General features: G+C 59.8%; 1 protein-coding gene across 1 annotated transcript in view; it reads right to left on the bottom strand.

Moving 5' to 3' along the window:
- The window catches only part of HMCN2 (hemicentin 2), a 132180-nt gene that overhangs the window by 73748 nt on the left and 38660 nt on the right, over positions 1–19772 (bottom strand). Inside the window, exons 16-22 of the mRNA XM_090274902.1 lie at positions 15505–15693; positions 14743–14838; positions 14378–14505; positions 12779–12923; positions 10623–10735; positions 10341–10500; positions 8802–8967 (exon numbers count right to left, since the gene is read on the bottom strand). Of these exons, the coding sequence (XP_090131028.1) occupies positions 8802–8967; positions 10341–10500; positions 10623–10735; positions 12779–12923; positions 14378–14505; positions 14743–14838; positions 15505–15693 (997 nt within the window). The remainder of the gene's footprint in view (positions 1–8801; positions 8968–10340; positions 10501–10622; positions 10736–12778; positions 12924–14377; positions 14506–14742; positions 14839–15504; positions 15694–19772) is intronic.

The following is a 19772-nucleotide window of genomic DNA, read 5'->3' as shown; positions in this document are numbered from 1 at the left end:
GGGGCTGCTGAACAGACCATGTGGGCTCAGCCCAGGGCCCAGCACCCGGTTGCCGCCGGACACCTGCTGACTCCCCTCTTCTAACGCACACACGTGCCAGTCCTCGACTGTCCCCTGAGTGGAGGTGAGGGGTGGGGCTCTATCTGGAGGCCCTTCCCATGGCTCTGGGGGAGAACCTGCCAGCCCAAGACCCTCTGCACCTCAGTGCCAGGGCGAGCCAGACGCCAAACACAGGGCTTTGTGGTCCACGGTCCAGCACTGCATTGGGGCCCTAGGCGGAAACTGTGGAAGCCCCATCAGTGCCACCCCATCCAGCCCACCTGGCTGAAGTCACCTAGCCCCACCCCATGGGGGTCTAGGACCCCCAGCCAGGCGCATGCAGACGTGATGTCACTGCCCACATGTGCCCCTGCCCCCATAAACAGAGAGGGCAGCTGCGGCCACTGGTCCTGACTGGCCCCAAGTGCAGGTGGCCTGCCAGGGGGTGGGGATCCCAAGCGCCAACCCCCAGCCTGTGCTCACTAGGTTACAGCTGGGCTGTAGGTTACAGGTCTAGGCTCCAGGCCTGGCCCCCACCCCCATTTCTGCTGAGCCTCAGCATCCTCCTCTGCAAATTGGGGGTGACAGTAGTCCCCATCTCCCAGGTGGCTGCAAGCAAAGTGCTGGGCACGTGCTTATCAAAAGGCCACTACTGCTGGCTACTCCCTCCCTGCATGACCATGGGCCACGAGATCTGCCCTGCTGGGCCCCTGTACCTCATCTGTAAAGTGGGGTTTGACCCCTTGCCCAGCCACCCCCCTCCCCCAGTTCATCTGGAGCATCCAGCAGGCACTTGGGACAAGTTCTCTGAGGTCAATTGTAAATGATGCACCAGGCAGTGGTCTCTCGAGCCCCAGCACTGGAAAGACCACCTGGGTCCAATCCTGTTCTGCCATGTGCTTACTGTGTGGTGCTGGGCCAGTCACTTAACCTCTCTGTGCCTCAGTGGCCTCCTTTGGAAAACAGAGACAAGAGTAGTGTGCACGTCCCTCCTAGTGTGTTGTCCAGACAGCTGAACGACCTACTTCCCAGCCCAGTGCCTGGAACACAGAAGTACTCCACAAAGGTCGGCTGCTACCATGGTGACAACCATAAACAACACGCGATGCAGTTTTGTATTGTTTAGAACACATAAACGGCATCGCGTGTACGTGTGTAGCTCTGAGTCATTCCTTTTCACTGCTATATAGTATTCCCATGTGTGATCATACCACAACTGATTTATTTCATCCCCTTTTGGTCGACATTTAAACATTTATATCTTTTTCTTTGCTTCCGTTCTCCTGTTCTTTCTTTCTGTCACCGCTGGAGCTGTGTGGCATGCACTCCCATGCACAGCAGCAGGACTCCCAGGCCTCAGACCTGAACACTGTCAGCTCTGACAAGTAAAGACCTCATCGCTCCTGCCTTGCAGGACAGGGCTTCTCACAGGAGTCTCCTATCCATATAGGAAACATGCAGACCCCCCGCCCCGCCCAGAGACTTGGGGGGGGGCGGGAAGGAATTGGGGCTTCACCAAGGCCTCAGGCAACTCTGAGATACCCCTCAGGAACACTGCCAAAGGACCCAAGGGAGCGTCCCTACCCTGAGAAGCAGAGAAAATGGCAGCAGGGCCATGACAGCAAGTGGCCCTGGCGTGAACCACCCACCCTCTGCCTCTTTCAGGCTGACCTGGGCCAAGCACTGCACCTCCCTGAGCCACCATGTCATTGGGAATCACAGGAGACGGTGAGTACCGAGTGACATGACACACGCAAAGCCCACAGTGCCTGGGACATAGTAAGTGCTCAATAAACAAACAGCCCTGCTGTTAGTAAGAACCATCCCGCCCCATAGTGTCTGGACCCTCGCCCCCAAGTCTCCAATAAGCTGGACAGCCCCGAGCAGATCCAAAGTGGAGGGAAAAGACTAGGTTTCCATGTTTGTCCCAGGGACAGGTGAACCTCTCCCCTGCGTGGCTCTACCCACCCCCCCACACTTGGCTTTTCTTTCTTTTTTTTTTTTTTAAGTCAAATAATGTTGACATCCCCCAAACAAGGGCCAAAGCAATTGGCAGCTGGAACACACACTCAGTCACGCTCGGGGCAGGACACAGTTCCCTCCAGGACTTTACAGCGAACCTCAGCTGGCAAGGCAGGGATAGCGTGTATCAGTGCAAAGAGGTCCGGGCTGGGTAGCAGAGTTCTGGGTCTGAGGTCCAATGTCTGCTATAGCCATGCTGTGCAGCCTCAGGCAAGCAGTCAACATCTCTGAACCCCAAATTACTTCATATTCAAAAAGGCAGCTCTGGACTCCTTTATCTCAGAGATTACCTCTTACAACTTTAAAGACCACAGAACCCCTCACTTCCTCCCTCTCCAAGCCCTGTTCACCTGTAGCTCACTTGCTCAAACCTCAATACTTAGACATCACCTCCTCCAGGAAGGCTGCCTTGATGCCCCACAGCGGGTAGGTGCATCCTATGAACTCCCACAGCTGCCTGCACTTTCCCCCATTGAGGCCCTCACCAACTGGCTTGTGACCCAGCTCTCCCTCCACTTTCCCAGAAACTCCGGCAGGTTTGGGGGCTGCAGCCCAGGGGTGGGGCCAGGGAGAAGTGGGGAGCACACTGCTGCTGTGTGTGCGTGTGGCGTAATCAGCAGCAGCTGCTCCACTGCGGTGGCGTGAGTGTCCAGATGGCTCTGTGTAGTGCCCAGATTCTCGGGGAATTTCCTGTTTATGACGGCCATTGGGCCTGGGCCTTCGCTGGCTGTCAGCTTCAAGATTCACACAACCACACAGACGGGGGTGTGTGGTCCCTCTGGTCTTGTGAGCCCCAGGGGGACCTACCTGCCCGGAGAGACCGAAGGGCACCTGATGGAAAGTGCTTGGAATGACGCAGGTCCCCCGGCCACGACGCCCACCTCATCCCCAGCGCGTCCCCTCACTGTGTTCTCGCTCAGCTCACCTTTCCAGCTCCCTCTCCTCCTTGTGGCTCAGGTCAGCCAGCCCTGCACCCAGTTACACGCTCCTAAAGCCATTACAGCACTTGTCACACCTGTCATGGTCAGGCGCTCAGTGAGGGGAGAGCCCCGGGTGCCCAGGTCCCTGCCGCGTCCCAGCCCTTAAGCACAGGTCTTGATGCACAGCAGGTGCTCAGGAAATGTTGGGCAGCAAATCCCAGCGGTCCCAGCACATACGCCCCCCTTCCCGCCTTTGCTCACAGTTTGCCCGCACCCCACCTCAAGAACACGCTCCTGCCCTCCAGACCCCCCAAGGCTGCGAGGCTCTGGCCCTTCCTGAAGGCTCCCCCGGCTCTGAGCTGCATGGAGCCCGTCAGCCAACCGCTCACACGTCCGTTCATTCATTGGACGGAGAGGGGTCAGGTGGGCAGGGGCTGAGGAGATGCTCCTGTCATCAGACTGCTCCAGTCAGGCGGTCTGCCTGTGCCTAGTGCCTCTTGCTCTGCCCCGTGTTGTTTGTACCACTGTCCTCGTTTCTAAAGGACCCACCTGCAGCCTCACCCCAAGAGCCCAGATGCTTCCAGAAGGCGGATCAGGGGCTGTGGATGCACAGCCGTCCCTACAGTGACCCAGCCAACCAGAGACACCCACCCCGCACCCACGTCAGCTGGGGCCAGGGTGGCATCTGAGCCTGCGCAGGGCAAGGACCTCCCCCGCCCCCGCCCCAGCCAGCGGGGACCTGAGCCCACCAGCGGCCACTCTGACCCTCACCTCCTTGCTGGGGCTCCCCCCACACCAGAGACCCTTAGGAGGAAGCCCCACTTGGGAAAGTCAGGCTGGAGAATTCAGGCAGAAGGGCCCGATGCCCACCCAATGACCATGCACAGGAGAGAGGGAGGAGGTGCCACCCTGCGGACTCATGAAACACGCACCAGGCTGTGCTCATGGGGGGTGGCTGTCAGTTATGGGGCACGTCCTGTGCACCCCTGCACAGCTGTGCACTCTCCGCGCACACTGCCACCCGGAAGTCCCAGCAGCCAAACCTGCATGACAGGCAGGTCCCCGGTCACCACCCCGTGTGGCAGAGGCTTCACAGCCCCCAGCTGGTCAGGGCAGACCTGGGGCTCGCCCTGGGCTCTGCTACCACCCTGCCAACCATGGGGCTGATCTAAATGGTCTGCTCGGAAGTTTAATTCACTCAAGAGTTTTCCAGAGAGAGAGCCGCTGGCCATAGGCTGACAAGAGCAAGACCTCAGAGCCACCAGGCCGGGAAGCAGCAGGAGCTGGGAGGACCCACCCAGGTGAAGAGCCCCCGAGGGGCCCCTGGGCAGTCCATGCCATGCCAGGGAGCCAGCAGCTTTCTTCCTGGGTCACCAGAACCCCAGCTGCAGCCCGACCTCTGCGCCCTGGGGTAACTAGGCCAGAGAGGGGTTGGGGGTGCCCACTGCCCACTCCTCGCCAGCTGTCCCCTCCTCTTCCCCCTGATGAGGATGGATCTGGCCCCATGTGGGACCCTGGCCGGCTGCCGCCGGGAGCCTGAGCTGGGCCAGAAGCGCTAGCAGCTGTCCCAGCTACACATCAGAGCCACAAACAAACACTGTTGCCTAGAAACACCGCCTCGCCCCAGCATTCCCGGGCGGAAACATGGGACCAGAGCCACGAGGTGCTCTCTGGCCACCATCGAGGTGCTCTCTGGCCCCCGTTGCCTCTCCAACCCTTTCATTTCTCTGATGGGAAGACTGAGGCTCAGAGAGGGGCAGGGTCTTGCTCAAGTTCACTCAGGAGTGGGGGCGAGGCTGGGAGGGGACCCCAGGTCTTTGACCCCGGTCTCACACAGCTCAGGGCCCGTGACCTCCCTCTGCAATGTGGTTTCAGCACAGTCCTGGGCACACAAGTTGCTCAAGAAGCCCCACTGCTGGGAGCTGTGGGTTCCCAGCTGACACAGGCTTGTCACTAATGGCTGTCCCAGAGGGTCAGAAGTGCTCAGGGACCGATGGCCAGACCCATCCCTGGACTCAGCCCTTTGCTTTCGGGACGATGCCCCAAGGAAATGACCAGAAGATAAAGAGAAGCATTTGTGCAAAGATGTTCCCACAGTCCCATTTTTTACCGCCAGACACTGGCAACAGAGCTCACGCCTCAGAGGAGCCGCTTAGCAACAACGAGAGACAAGTGCCCTGGAATGTTATGTTGTCCTTTAAGTGAAAAGCCAGTGACATGGACCAGGATGAATCAAGAACATGGAGGAAACTGTTAGTGGTGAACGTGGGCTAGGAGAGGCACCACGTTTAGTCCCGCAGAAACGTCTCCACGGGCCCACTGCAGAGTCATGCACACAGCCGGGGCTGGAGGGCGTCAGGGCCACGCACACTCCCACGGTGCCTCTTCCTGTCAGCGCTCTCCAACGCAGGTGCCAGGGTCCTTGCGAGCTCCGAGGACGCTCTGGACCCTCCAGAGAGAGCAGGGGCCTGCCTGGCGTGCACCCAGATGCCCAATCTGTGTGTCTGTCCGTGTGTATCTGCGTGCATACCCGTGCATGTCTGTGTCTGTGTGTACTTCCATGTGTGTGTCTGTGCATGCCTGTATATCCATGTGCACACCCATGTGTCTGTTGCGTATCTGTGTGCATATCTGTGCATGTCTGCATGTATCTGTATGCACATCCATGTGTCTGTGTGTCTGTGTATCTGTGCATATTTGTACGTGTCTGTATTTGTGTGCACATCTATGTGTCTGTGCATGTCCATGTACATTTGTGTGTATACTGATGCATGTTTATTCTGTGTATATCTGTGTATGTACACATCCATGTGTCTGTGTATGTCCTGTGTATTCGTGTGCATATCCCTGTGTCTATTCTGTGCATCTCTGTATTTGTGTGCATATCCACGTGTCTGTGCATGTCTATTTGTGTGTGCATCTGTGTCTGTGCATGTCTATGTGTATTGTGTGCACATTCATGTATCTGTGCATGTCTATTGTGTGTGCCTCTGTGTCTGTGCATGTCCATGTCTATGTCTGCATATCCACGTGTCTATTCTGTGCGTGTCTGTGTGTGTCCATGTGCATCCACATGCATGCCTGCATATATCTGTGCATGTCTCTGTGTATGTGTGCACAGCCGTGTATCTGTGCATGTCTGTACATGCGTGAGTGAGTGGCAGGCCTGGCTCCGGGAGCGGAAGGCCAGGACCCAGGCTCTCTCCCCCGCCCCACGGGTTTGTGTTTCATCCTCAGCACGCCGGGCGCGAGGCACTCACCGTACCCACCTTGGGGACAGCAGGCAGGAGAGGGCCAGTGCTGCCCAAATGGGGACAGAGGGAGCAGCAGAGGCTCAGCCACGTCGTGGTTCTCGGCCTGACCACACCACAGAGTTAGCGGGGACAGCAGGACTGGGCTGCCACAGATGAGGGGCAGCTCAGCCAGGCGGGAGGAGCACAGCCCAGCTGAGAAGAAAAGAAGGGTCAGCAGCTGGCACCCCCCATCGAGAGGGAGCGAGCTGGAGCCCTTCCCGCTCGTTGTGCCAGCCCACAGGGTGGCAGCTCTGCAGCTGGGCCTCGGGACTCGCTCGGGGAAGGAAGAGGAGGAGGACAACCAGAGCAGGCAGACCACAGTTCACCCCGGCCCCACGCCACCGCCCCTCAGTGCTGTTTCCCACGGGGCTTTTGCTCCCCATTTTCCACGTGAATGGCCCTGAGCCTTGGGAGCTGCGTGGCTGTGAGAAGACTGAGCTGGGCCCGGGGGGAGGCTGTCTGACAGCTGTTAGACGTTCCATGTCAACGCAGCGGGGAGGCCCGGGAACCACGAGGCCCGGAGCCCGCGAGTGACGTTTACATGCGGTTTCAGTGCAACCACAGCTGGTGAGGTTATCCACGGTCCCCAACCCCTGGGGACCCCACTGCCCCTCTGCTGGCGAACGGGTCCCCAGGAGGTGGGCTGTCCACACGGTGAAGCTCACCCTGCCACAGAAGAGGAACGCGATCTTGACACACGCTGCACGTGGGTGAACCTACAAACCACCGTGCTAAGGGACAGAAGCCAGACGCAAAAGCCACACGCAGCCTGGTTCCATTTATACACAATGTCCAGAGAGACCAATCCAAGGACAGAGAGCGACGGAGGGTTGCCAGGGGCTGGGGCTGGGCAGGAAGGGAGCGGGGCTGCCCGGGAGTCTGCGTGCTGGAGGGGGGAGAGACGCAGGAAGTGTACTGAGACTGAGCGTGGTGATGATCACATGCCTCCGAACAGACTAAAAACTTAGAATCGCACAGCACGTGAATTAAAAATAGAAGCGGCTGAGAATGAAACAGGGTAATAGATGTGCTGGTTTGTAAGAGCTGGAAATGATGCCATGGTTTGTGAACAGCAGCAGGTAAGTGTCAAGGGGAGCGATTTCCGGCATACAGAGCCCTGTGCATCCATCACTGGGTCGCGTGAATGTCGTTTAAACAGTGTCCACTTAACACACGGGGGCCTGAGGCCACACACGGAAGAGGCCGCACGACTGAGGCGGAACAAGCTGGGCTCGGCGCGCGAGGCCCACGGGCTCCAGGGTCCGAGCACGTCGCCCCAGCCCCGCCCCAGGCCTCTCTGCCTCCTCACTTAGAGAAGCCCCCGGAATCTCATAAATCTCGAGAGAAAGCTGGAGGCCAGTGGGAAGTGCAGAGGGCAGGGGAGAAGGAACAGAAGAAAACCCAAGGACTGCAAAAGCTGCACTCACAAATTTATGGCTCCCTGCTGAGCTAGCCACGCATCACAGCAAGGAGGGGGGACAAATGGGGACTGCGGCTCCCCATTTCAGCAACGAGTCCTAAATAAATAAGCACCTGGCTGCCCGCCACCCCATCACCAGCACCACCCCGGCCAAGGGGCTAGGACCAGGCCTTCTGGGGAGAGATGTGGGCTCGCCCCCTGCCCGGCCCCGCCCCGCCCCGCCCCCATGCAGGACATGGAGCTGCAGAGACCCCAGCGGGGCCCGAGGTGGGGACACTGCAGCCTCAGCCCAGGCACAGGCCCCAGCTGCACTTAGAGGTACAGGCTTCGAGGACTGGAAGGGCTCACCAAACAGATGTTCTGAGAGGCAGGGACCCATGTGTGGGTGTCGGAGGGGTGGGGGCTGCATAGACCTCCTCGGTCTGGAACTTCTCAAAGGCGTTGCCAGGACTGATGTCACCGGCCAGAGCTGCAGCCGCCTGCCCCCACCCCCAAGGGTCAAGGGCCGCAGGAGTTTCAAGGCGCTCTTGTCTGGAACCACCACCCCCACACCCCCGTCTGGGGCGGGGACAGCGTGGCTTTGAAGGACACCCAGGCCAGCCTCCTCCCGCTCCCAGGATACGTGACGGTTAGGGAGAAGCTGAGTGAGAAAGCCCAGCCGCCAGACCCGTGGTCTGCGGAGCAGGCGAGGACGTGGTGGCCCGTGTCACAGTCAGGGTGCCGCCCCAACCGTGGCGCTGCTCCTTCCGTCTGGGGGACCACCAGTGGCTCACCCCACTTCTCTGAGCTCAGCTCAGCTCAGAGGACAAGGGCTGCTGTGCCGGTCACAGGAGGGTCTGCATGCGGCTCCCAGCGGGGGAGCGTGAAACCCAGGGCCCTCGTTATTTCCAAAGGGTCTCACCTGGCACCCGTGACCCTCTAGAAGTCTGTGGAGAGACTTCAGGGGACCCGGGGACAAAAGCGCTGTGTACAGCAGTGAATGCACAGCCACCTGGGAGCACCCACAAGGTCCTCACACCCCTGGCTCACTGGCCACCGTGAGGCTGGTTGCCCCTAAACACCAGACTCTTCCCCTTCCCCGTGCCGAGGCCACGCAGTTAGGGTTACCTGTCAGTGACAGCTGGCACAGGGCGGGAGTCCTTGGTCCAGGTGACCAATGGGGGAGGGGTGCCTTGAGCCTCGCAGTCCAGGGTCACCTCATCACCGGCCTTGGCTGTGACTCTCAGGGGCTCGTCTGTAGCGTGTGAGAAATTCACATGGATCCTGGGCTTGGCTGTTGGTGGAAACAGGTAGAAACTATGAGCAGGTCAGGGAGTCATGGGACGGGGCCCCAAAGGGATCAGGACAGCTCCCCCAGGAAGCTGAAGTGGCACTGCCACCTAGGAGGTACAGAGATGGGTGTGGCTCTGTCGTCATGGGAGGGTTCCAGTTTGGGGGTGGCGGGGGTCCAATGGTTTCCCCAGACCCCCCATGCTGTGGTGATGCTGATGTGGCTGCCCCTGTCCCACCGTCTATGCTCCTCTAGCTTCTTGTCACCTGCTGTTCCTTCCCTGGGGACATCGGGGCAGGTTCTGTCCTTTTCTCTCTTCTCTGTCTCCTGTGATCGTCCCACTTGGCCCCAGGACTCCCGCCACCAGGCGACACCCTGTCTCCCTCTGGCCTTCCCCACCCCCATCGGAGTCTGTACTGATCTGTGTCCTTCACCTCGCTCCCACATCAAGCAGAAGGCTCCTGACGGCGGAGATGACATCGGACCCCTCCTTGTGCTCATACACTGAAGACACCCAGTCCGTGTCTGAGCACCAACAACTAAACAGGCCAGCCGGCCGGGGACATCGAGACCCATGGGACCCTCACGCATGTCCCTGTACATCCTGAGCCCGCAAGGTATGATGGTATCGTCTCTAAGCACACATATGACAGAAGATGGGCTGTGCGTCTGCTCATTCGTCCACACAACTCTGAGTGCCCAGCTCTGTGGTGACACCGGGAAGAGCAGCAAGGACAGGTCCTGGCCCGTGCTCAGCACAGGGGCCCACGGGGAACACTGGTGCCAAAGAGCTCACACACAGTTATTTACTTAATCAGAGCCGTGATGGGCATTATGAAGGAGATATTCCACCCTCCACAGCAAGGGGATTTGACCCAGCCTGAGGGATCAGGGAGAGCTGCCATCTGATGGACAGAGAAGTCAGCTGGGCCAAGAGCTCAGGGAAGGGCCTTCTAAATGGAAGTAACTGCACGTGCAAAGGTCCTGAGGCAGGATGAACCATGAAAATGACTGACAGGAAGTTAGAGGGTCTGGGGCACAAAGAATCAGGGAGAGAGGCTGGCAAGGGGGCTACCGAGGTGGGGGGGCAGGGCTGTGTCTCCAAGGCCCATTAGTGTGACACTTACCCCACAGCGGTCACACCGGGCTGAGACAGAAAGACAAATACCACTTATATGTCGATTGAAACTGCTCCCAGAGCGTGTCCACGTGACCAGGGACAGCGCTCTGAGACAGGACAGCCTTGGCCCACATGTCCCTCACATGGGAAGAATTTAGGGGCAGGGTTGACCAGGGTACAGGGAGATGCAGGTGAGGTCAGAGTGTCTGGACCCCTGCCAGGCCCCACCCCCCGGACAGGCATAGCCGTCACTCACTGTTGACAGAGAGCCGTATCTCCTGGCTCGAGAAGCCCACGGTGTTGGTGGCCGTGCAGACGTAGGCCCCTGCATCCTGGGTGGACGGCTGGGCGATGACCAAGGTGCCATCCTTGCTCACATTGTAGTGGGGACCCCCGGAGAGGAGGGCATTGCTTTCCTGTGGTACAGTCACAGGTGACATCGGCAGAGCCCACACCCATGGCAATTTTGCATCATTCCCCTCCCCACCATGCACTGGGCCTGCCCGGGTCACCGTCAGTGGTAACAGGCTCCGCCTACCTTGGTCCAGGTGACGGTGGGGGTGGGAACTCCTGAGGCGACACAGGGGAGAGAGGCTGGAACTCCTTCATTGGTGACGTGGTGGGTCGCAAGGGACTGGATTCTAGGTGGCACTTTTAAAAGCAAAGCAGTTTCGTAAACCAGAGTTCACAGCGACATTATCACAACAGCCCGAAGGCAGAAACAATCCCAACACCCATCAATGGCTGACGGGCAAACAGCAGGGGGGGTGTGCATAGGGAGCATCGTCAGCCCCAACGAGGGTGCTGGCGCTCGGATGCACCACGGAAAACATGCCAAGTGAAATAAGCCAGACGCTGGAGGACAAACGCTGTGTGCGTCCTCCCATCTGAGGTGCCTAGAGGAGCAAATCCGCAGACAGGACGTGGAGCGCTGGCCGCCAGGGGCCGGGGAAGGATGGGAATTAGTGTTTCTTGGGGACGGAGTTTAGTTTGGGACAGTGAGGAAGTTCTGGAGACGGTTGGTGGGGATGGTTATGCCACCATGTGAATGTACTGAATGCCACTGAACGGTGCCCTTAAAAACGGTTAAAATGGTAAATGCTCTATTGTGTGTATTTCACCACGTTTCAACGGTAGAGGACAAAGGGCGGACTACCCCCAGCCACCTCCGCTCAAGGTCAGGCCCCAGCCAGAGAGCAGGCAGCCGTGCCTGGGAACCAGCCCTGCCCTCTCTGTACGCTGGGACTTGGGAAAAACCATTTCATCTGTTGGCACCCATATTCCTTGATCAGCAAAAAGAGCTACAGGAACCCCAATTCATGGCCCCCTCTCTGGGGATGGACAGGAAAGAGTCACAGCAGAAGTAAACGTGGTAACAAGTGCCCCGTCCCCTCTGAGCATCCCCCAGAGTCGCGGGTATAGAAACGGGGGTCTCTGAGGGGAGCGGGGGCGGGGGAAACCGGCCTGGAGAGTCAGGAGGAGAAGCCAGGACAGCAGAGCTGTTTACGCCGCCCACGCAGGCGAGGCTGGGTCAGTGCAGCTGGCAGGCGGCTGGGCCACGCGCCGGGCGCCGACAGCGTGGTTTGCTGACCCGGGACCCGGAGCAGCGACTTCCCTCTCGAGCCTCGGCTCCCTCACCGCCAGACGGGAGTCTTTCAAAAACCCGTGTCTTGGAGCGGCCGTGAAAATGAAGTGACCCCGCACAGAACCACACAGGGGTCTCCGTGTGGCCTGCGCCCCACCCCTGACCGCTACTGGAATGAGCCACCCGGGCTCTAGGCTCAGCCCCCTCCTGAACTCTGGTTTTCCCCTAAAAAATGGGGAATAACGTGTCACTCCTGCTCATCCCTTGGGGGTTTTATGAAACAAAGGTTTTTTAAAAAGAGGGTACTAACATACTTGGTCAAGGACAAAGGAGAATCAAACCTCCTTCCCACTCCATCTCTCACTAAAAAGAACGGTGGTACCTGGGACTCTGGTGCTGAGTGGGGGAGTCACTGGTGCTGAGTGGGGGAGTCACTGGGCAAAATACATGGAAAGCCCTAAAAATGCGCCATCTCCATGACTCAGAACGCAATCCCACATTAAAGGGTTTATCTTCAGGAGAGAATCGGTCATGTGGGCACAGGTGGAGGCACGGGGCGTTCGTGCCCAGGGTGTTCATGCCGGGGGGCCGGTTAGACTCCTGCGGCTCCTCCAAGCAGGGGCACACGGTCTTACATGGATGCTTCTGGGAATTGATTGACAGAAAACAGCCATGAAATGCAGTGCCGTGGGGAACGTTCAGGCTGCAAAGCAGGAATATAATAGCGTGGTCCCAGCTGGTTTTAAAATATGTATGTGTGTTTACAAAAAATGTATACGCAGATGAATAGAAATATAGATGCATATGTAATCGATACAGAAAATGTATAACTTGTATTATACACAATTTATTATATATAGGGGGCGTGCAAGCTCATGTGTGTGTACAGTATGAAGATACCTACCGAAACGTAAAATTGTTCTGGCTCTATTAGTATTACAGGAGTATTTTTTATTTATTTGTGCAATTTCTAAATTTCCTACAGTGACCACTACTTGCGCAATTTTTTTTAAACAAAAGTATTCAAGATCAAGTTCCCCGCACGCACGCACATTCCCCAGCCCAGCGGCCGCCGGCCCCACCCCACCCCCTGGGGCCCCGGGACTCACCCTGGACGACCAGCTCCACGTCCCGATGCTGAGAGCCGGCGGTGTTGGTGAGCACACAGCTGTACCTCCCCGCGTCCTCCTGCAGCGCCCGGTCAAGGTGGAGGCTGCCGTCGGCTCTGACGGAATGCCGGCTGCCAGGCGGGAGCTGGGGACGGTGAGGGCGTGCCAGCTTGGACCCCAGGCCCCATTCGGAGCCAGCTAAGGGGGAGCCCTGAGAAACCACACTGCCCGCCAGGCCAGCAGGACACCCACTGGACTGGGAGAGGGTGGGGCAGCTGGCATTGGGGGGGTGGGGCACCGTGATGCCATTACCCCTTCCCTAGGGCTCGTCACCCTCACAGACCCTCACAGCTAGGTGGCCGGACCCAGGCCGGGTCAGTGGAGCCTCTCCTGAGTAGGGGCTGGAGCTCCCAGGCCCCGCCACCCCGAGGCCCCAGGGCACACAGAGCAGCGGTGTGGCCGCTTCAGACACGGTCCCACTGAGAGAGACGCAGGGAGAGCAGCCCCATCAGCACCAGGGTGGCAGGGGACACATCCAGAGTACGCCTGGGGCCACCTCTGTAAAGATGCCCAGCCAGCCCAGGCCAGGCCCCTCTTTGGGCCTCCCTGCCCCATCCCATGAGCCTGGCCGCACATTCTGCTCCTGGACATTTCAGTACCAGGCCCTTTGGGATCAAACAAGCTTGAGGGGCTCTCTGCTCCTCGCACACAGCAGCTGAGCAGGCGAGGGACCACAGTGTCCCCACTGACCGCAAACAGGCCTGTCCCACACTGATGAGGCCAGGGCCACGCCTTCCCATGCACCCCCAGACTCGGGAAGGCTGCTCCCCACCCAGCCCACACTCCCCAGCAGAGCCCGCCTGGGGTCACATATATTACATGGGCTGACCGTGAGTCACGGTCACGACCAGCCACTGCAAAGCCTGCTCGCTGCACGGCACTGGGGCTGGGGCCACGGCACCCGGACCAGGGCAGCAGGGACAGAAAGGTGGCCACACACTCGCTGCCTCCCTAGGTGTCTCTGGTGCTTTGGAGTAAAAGGGAGGTGAGGGCACCTCTTTATAGCCTCAAGGGCACAAGGGCTCCCAGTCCGTCTGAGGACAGAGCAGAAGGATTGAGGGGACGAGTGCGGTGGGGGCAAAGGAATGCCCTGGAGGGGTAAGAGAAGCAAACGGAGGGAAGCAAAGCCGTACGAAAGGATAAAGCAGCCGCGTGTGCCCAGCGCTGTGCCAGGCAGTCGGGCAGATGTGAAAGTGCCAGGTCAGAGCTGTGCCCTAGAGCCAGGACGGGGTGACCCGTGCAGTGTCTGTGCCCCCCGCATGTCCCTGCTCCCAGACCTCAGCACCAGCGGAGGCCAGATCCTCCTGCTGAGCTCCAAGGGGCAGGCTGCCACACCAGCCTTGGCAGGGCCTTAGAGGGGCATGATGCTCCCAGTACAGTATCAGAGAAGGTCCTGGAAAGAGGCAGGAAAGACAGGGAGGAAGGAAGGAGACATTCCAAAACCGGGGAACAGCCAAGTGGAGGCCAAGGTGTGACTGGGACAGTCCCCTCCGTCCCCTGCACCACCGCCTGCCGCACTGGGAGGAGCCCAGCACTCACTGGCCGCCCGGCCTTGAGCCAGCGCCGCTCCGGGAAGGGCCTCCCGGCCAGGATGATGCAGGGCAGGGACACCGGCTGCCTCTCCAGCACCCGGACGGTGGAGGCACTGCTGGCGATCTGTGGGGGGGCTGTGGGGGGAGGACACGGTGTCGGTCACACCGGATCCCTGCGGGCGGCCTTGTGGGGACAGAGGCTCCACCTCCCCTCCCCAGGGAACCTGCCCAGGAAGCAGGGATCCACATGCTCCTCTCGGAATACCCGGCCATGGACACGTCTGTCCCAAAGGATGGGTGGCCATGCGGGGGGGCCCCCCTGGAGCGTCCCCGCCTCCCACCTCCCCTGCCTCTCTAGATCCACCAGCGAACCATGTCCAGTCACCACCAGCTGGGTCTCCGCCTGGACCTTCCCAAAAACATTTTGAGCTTCACAGATGTATGGGGCCTGGTCTTCAGGGACCACACCTGAGGGACAGGAAAGAGGCAAGCCTGTTTGTTGGGGACACGCCATGCTCCAGCACCCCCAGGCTCCATCCCCCAGTGCAGAGAGAGCCCCCGGCACAGCCTGGCCCTGCAGAGGTAAGGGGGAGAGCTAGGACGGCAGAGAGCAGAGGAATGGGGCACAGGGCCGGGCCGTGGGGGGGCAAGGGAAGGCCTCAGCTTGCTCATCTGCAGAACGGGGACAACATGTCAACACCATATAGTACCTTGCAGTGTGATTGGGAGGGGCCAACAATATGACATGAATACGGTGCCCAGCACGCTGCCTGGCACACAGTAAATAGTAGCTCTAGTAGGAGTAGCGATGATGAGGATGATGGTGGTGATGACGATGGCTGACGCTTGTAACGTGTCAGGAACTGTGCTAGTGTTTCATGTGTTACCCACACGACAGCCCGTTAAGGTGGCCTGTTATTAAGCTAGGTGGTAGCACAGTCATTATGATTATTGTGACCGGTTCAGAGTAGTGAAATGACTTGACCACAGTCACCCAGCTAAACATGACCCTGCATCACCCATAGTCAGTGCTGGGGCTCGGGGTCCTGCTCCCAGCCACCCAGACTGGGGGCTCAGGGTGTCAGAAGCCATCCCGTCTCCACTGCCCACCTTCCCCCAGCTCCAGTCTCTTACTTTCAAAGAACAGCACTCCCGAATCGGGCTGCCTGGTCCTGCTGCCCCGCCGGGACTCCAGTGGCCGGCCGTCTCCACGGCGCCAGGTGACCATAGGGGGAGGGCGGCCTGTGGCCCGACACGCCAGGAGGGCGCTCCTGCCCAGCTCCACGGTGACATCCCGGGGCAGCTCTATCAGCTGGGGTGCATCTGCAGGGAGGTGACTGGTCATGGCGGCCGGACCCACCCAGCCCCCAGAGGATGGTTCCGGATCTCTGGGAGGTTCCCCCTCTTCCAGCCTGGCCCTCGTGAACCTGGGGGCTGCTGACTCATATCTGAAGTTCCAAGGCTAACCGGAACTTGGGGGGACCACCCCGGAGAGCTCTCAGGAGCGCAAGGCTGCCAACACGCCTTACGGGCCTGTGTGGGGTCACAGGCATTCCCGGCAGGGACGCCTCCCGGGAAGCCCACCTCTGAGGGGCCGCAGGAGCCTCTGAGACCCCGTCGCCCCACTCCTGGGCCACAGGCTGCTTCCTAAACAGGTGTCCTGGACTTGAGCCACCATTTCCAGGGTCCCTTCTGTGTACACCACCCCAAAGGGCCACCGTCGTGGGGCGTTTACAGGTCATCCTTAACCTCTTCTCTACATCATTCCGTTGGCTGCTCGTTCTGCAATGAGTGTATGAAACGCTACTACAAAAGCTTTGTGCAAATAACATGACCGTACACTTTACGGTCCAAGCAGAGACCCTTGAGAGTAAAAAGGGATGTATTAATAACTACATCAGGACGTTTCTGAACAAGCCTTCCCTCCTCACTTAAGTTATAATAAATTTAAACACACACCAGAGCACTGTCCCTCATTTTTGCTCCACACATCCCCAAATCCCGTGCGCTCCCCAAGGGAACCACTGTTCACAGATCCCAGTGTTTCTTCCAAACTTTCTTCCTAAGCGTTGTCTTATTTTTATAGTCAGGGAGGAGAGATAAGTTATTTCCCCAAACGGACTCTCATGGTCCTCTTGGCCCTCAGCAGGCCAGGAGCAGATCCAACGCCAGGCGGCCCCGGCCCTGTCCCAGGCCCTGTCCCCTGCTGCCTCTGGACGCTGGCCTCAGGACCCTGTCCCCAGACCCACGGCCGGGAAGGCCCCCCAGCCTTTGTTAATGCTTCACATCCAGCTCCATGGAAAACCCTCCACCTCTTCGTTCTTTCCATCTCTTTCCAGAAGTCTCCCCTGCCCATCCAAATCATGACATCAAATCTCCCTCTCGGCCTCAGGGGTCAGGGATGTTCCAGGGAGACGTAAACACAGCTAGGAAAATTACAGCAAGGAGGAAGAGTCTTGGACCCAACCTCAGACACCACCCGCGCGCCTCTTTCTCATCGGCGCCTGGCAGCCGCGGCGCACAATCCCAGAAGCCTCTGCTCTGGGCTCATCTCAGATGGGGTCACTGGTCCTGCAGGGCCTTGGGCCCCGGGGGCATGGCTCTGCCATCCCCCCGACCCTGGCAGAGCTGAGGTTCAACCTCAGGGACAGGCACCCCTAAAGCCTGCCTTCTCCATTCCACCCAGCCTGTCTACAGGGCCCAGCTCAGACCTCCCTCCTCCAGGCAGGCCTCCCAGCTATGATCTCTCATTCCCTCCTTAGACCCTGATCAGCCTGGCTTTGTCTCCCGTATGTGGGCTACTGTGAGTCACTTTCTTCCTCATTCTCCTCCCAGGCCTGAACTTCCCCTGAGAAGGAGCAGACCCTTAGAATAAGCAAATAAGAGGTATAAAGGGTAGCACTTTGAATGCCTACTAAGTGACACTCATGGGGACGGTGCTTTCAGGAATGTGATTTTATGAACGGTCCCAACAAACTCATGAAGTGGTGTTACCACACCTCCCGTTATACAAATGAAGAAACTGAGGCACAGACAGATTCAAGAACCTGCCCAAGGGCACAACTTGAAGTCAGTGGTGGAGCCGGGATCAGAGCCCGGGTCTGGCTGCTGCTAAGGCCCTGGCTCTCGACCGCCGTACTCCTGCACACCCCCACCCCCACCCCGAGCACTCGGGGCAGCATGGCCACCGCCCCAGCCAGAGCCGCGCCCAACTCTCGTGTCCTCTCTCAGGGTGAATCCCAAAGCCGCCAGATCCCAGACTCAGGCCCTACCCGGGAAACTGGAGATCACCCTCCTCTGTAGCCACCCCAAATAAGGTGGGACCCCAGAACCCTCGGATGCCAGAGCTGAAGGTCCTCTGGTCCCCTGCTGGCCAGGGGAGGAGTTACATGGGGGGTCAGGGGCCGGACGCCCGCCCAGTGTTCTTCCCGGGGCCTCTTACGCGGGGCTCAGCCACTCCGGCTTTCAGGCTCCGAGCCCCCTCCTCCAGCCTCCCAGGTGACCCTCTATAGTGACCCAGTGAGGGACAGTGAGCTGCTCCCCTGCCATCTGCCCTTTTGTGTTGGCCTCAGGCAGGCGTCCGGGGTAGGAGCCGGACAGGCCCGGGTCTCCCCTGCTGAGGCTGCAGCCACGTGTCCGTGAGGAGGTGGCTCTGGGTGGGGAGCCTGGAGACCCAGGAGGAGAGGCTGGCCCCACTGAAGGATGCCGGCCGCCAGCCTGGGACAGGGCAGGACAGGAGGCTCTGGCACCCTGGGGGCTGCCCTGGACCCCCTGCTGGGCCTCCCAGGGCTCCCACTGCCTCCCCTGCTTCCCCTCGTCCTCAGAGGAGCTGCGGGGGCTTTGAACTGGACCCAGCTGGGGGGCCACTCCCCCTTCCGGGAAAGACCCCATGGACTCTGACAGCTGCTGAGAAGTGACCACAACAGACTGCTGGCTCCCATTTCTCCTGCTCGGTCCCCAGGGCCAGGGACGCCGGCCTGAAGGCCCACAGCCTGGGCAGGGCCCCCACACCGCCTCAGCCCCACTGGGTGCTCCTGGGAAGACCCCTTCAGCACTCTGGGCCTCAGTTTCCCCACCCGTAAAGCGGTAACTCTACTTTCACCCTGGTTTGAATGCCTGGAAGTCCCAGGGCTCTTGCTCATCACCTGAGACCCTGGGGCCCCTCCCGCCGGCTCCTCCGCCAGCCCCGGGTTCTGCAGCTCAGAGACCCGCAGCAGAGCTGGCGGCAAGGACAACCCCGTCAGCCCTGACTCGGACTGGCCGGGAGGAGGGAGGGGCCTCAGGCCCGAAGACGGTACAGATGGTCAAGGTGGACCCCAGAAGAGGTTGGGACTCAGAAGCAGGGGGTGAGATGAGAGGGCAGAGCGGGAAGGCACACATCCATTTAGAGAGAGGCCCAGCAGTCCAAAGACAGCGCACCTCAGGACGGTTCTTTCACAGAAAGGGCGCTGGACCTGGGGAGCGGGCGGCTGCCACGGAGCCCGGTGCCCAGCCGTGGCCCAAGTCGGCGCACCTCGCCCTGCCTCCGCGGGCCTTCATCAGCGGGCCCCGGCCACTGCGGGTGCACTGAGCGTTTCCCGGGCGAGCCCCACGCAAAGCGTATGATCTCGTTCCGTCTCTCAAGGACCCTACACAAAAGGCTCTAGTCTGTCGCCCCCATTTCTCAGCCGGGGACAGCGAGGCTCAGAGAGGTAAATAATTTGGCCGAAGAAGCAACCGGACCTGGACATGGGTCCAGGAGTCGACGGCCAAATTCCAGGTCCAGAGCTGAGGCCAAAGCCCCTCGCCCACTGGCCCCCACACACAGTCACTTGCTGCTGTACCGGGGGAGACTGCCCTCCTTGAGGTGCATTCACCCCAGTGCCACCAGGGAGACAGTTTCCAGTTCCGTGACAGGAAGTGGGGCACGGTGCCCGCCTGCTCTTGGCCGGGAAGGCTCTGCCAGCCTGGCCACAAAGGCTGGACCACAGCTGCCACCCAGATGGCAGGAAATTCAAATTCCCACCATGGCCGCCAGGCCAGCTCGCCCAACGCCCAGGTGCTGGGCCGCTGTCCACCCTCGCCTGACCTGCGAGTCAGAGGCCACAGTGGCCCAGTGCCCCCAGAAGCCCGCCTTTAGGATGCCAGCTGCCGCCTCCCTGTGACACGGGGAGACGGTGCCCAGCGGCAACGGCTGGCAGGCGAACGGCAGGACCAGGCAGCACGTCAGCTTGGGCCCCAGAGAAATAGGCCTTGCTGAGAAGGAAGCAGACCCGGAGACACAGGCGCCCGTGCTTTGGGGGGCCGAGGGCGACCCTCCCCGAGTGCCCTCTCTGCTCTCCCAGATCCGACTGGCTAATAACTTGGACAGTGACATCAACCAGTGCCCGCAAAGTTCCGGGCCCTTCTCATGGCTCACTCAC

Source organism: Furipterus horrens, unplaced genomic scaffold, assembly GCF_987537825.1.
Source record: "Furipterus horrens unplaced genomic scaffold, mFurHor1.1.pri manual_scaffold_4, whole genome shotgun sequence".
Taxonomy (NCBI): Eukaryota; Metazoa; Chordata; class Mammalia; order Chiroptera; family Furipteridae; genus Furipterus; species Furipterus horrens.
This window is presented reverse-complemented; position numbering and strand designations above follow the sequence as displayed.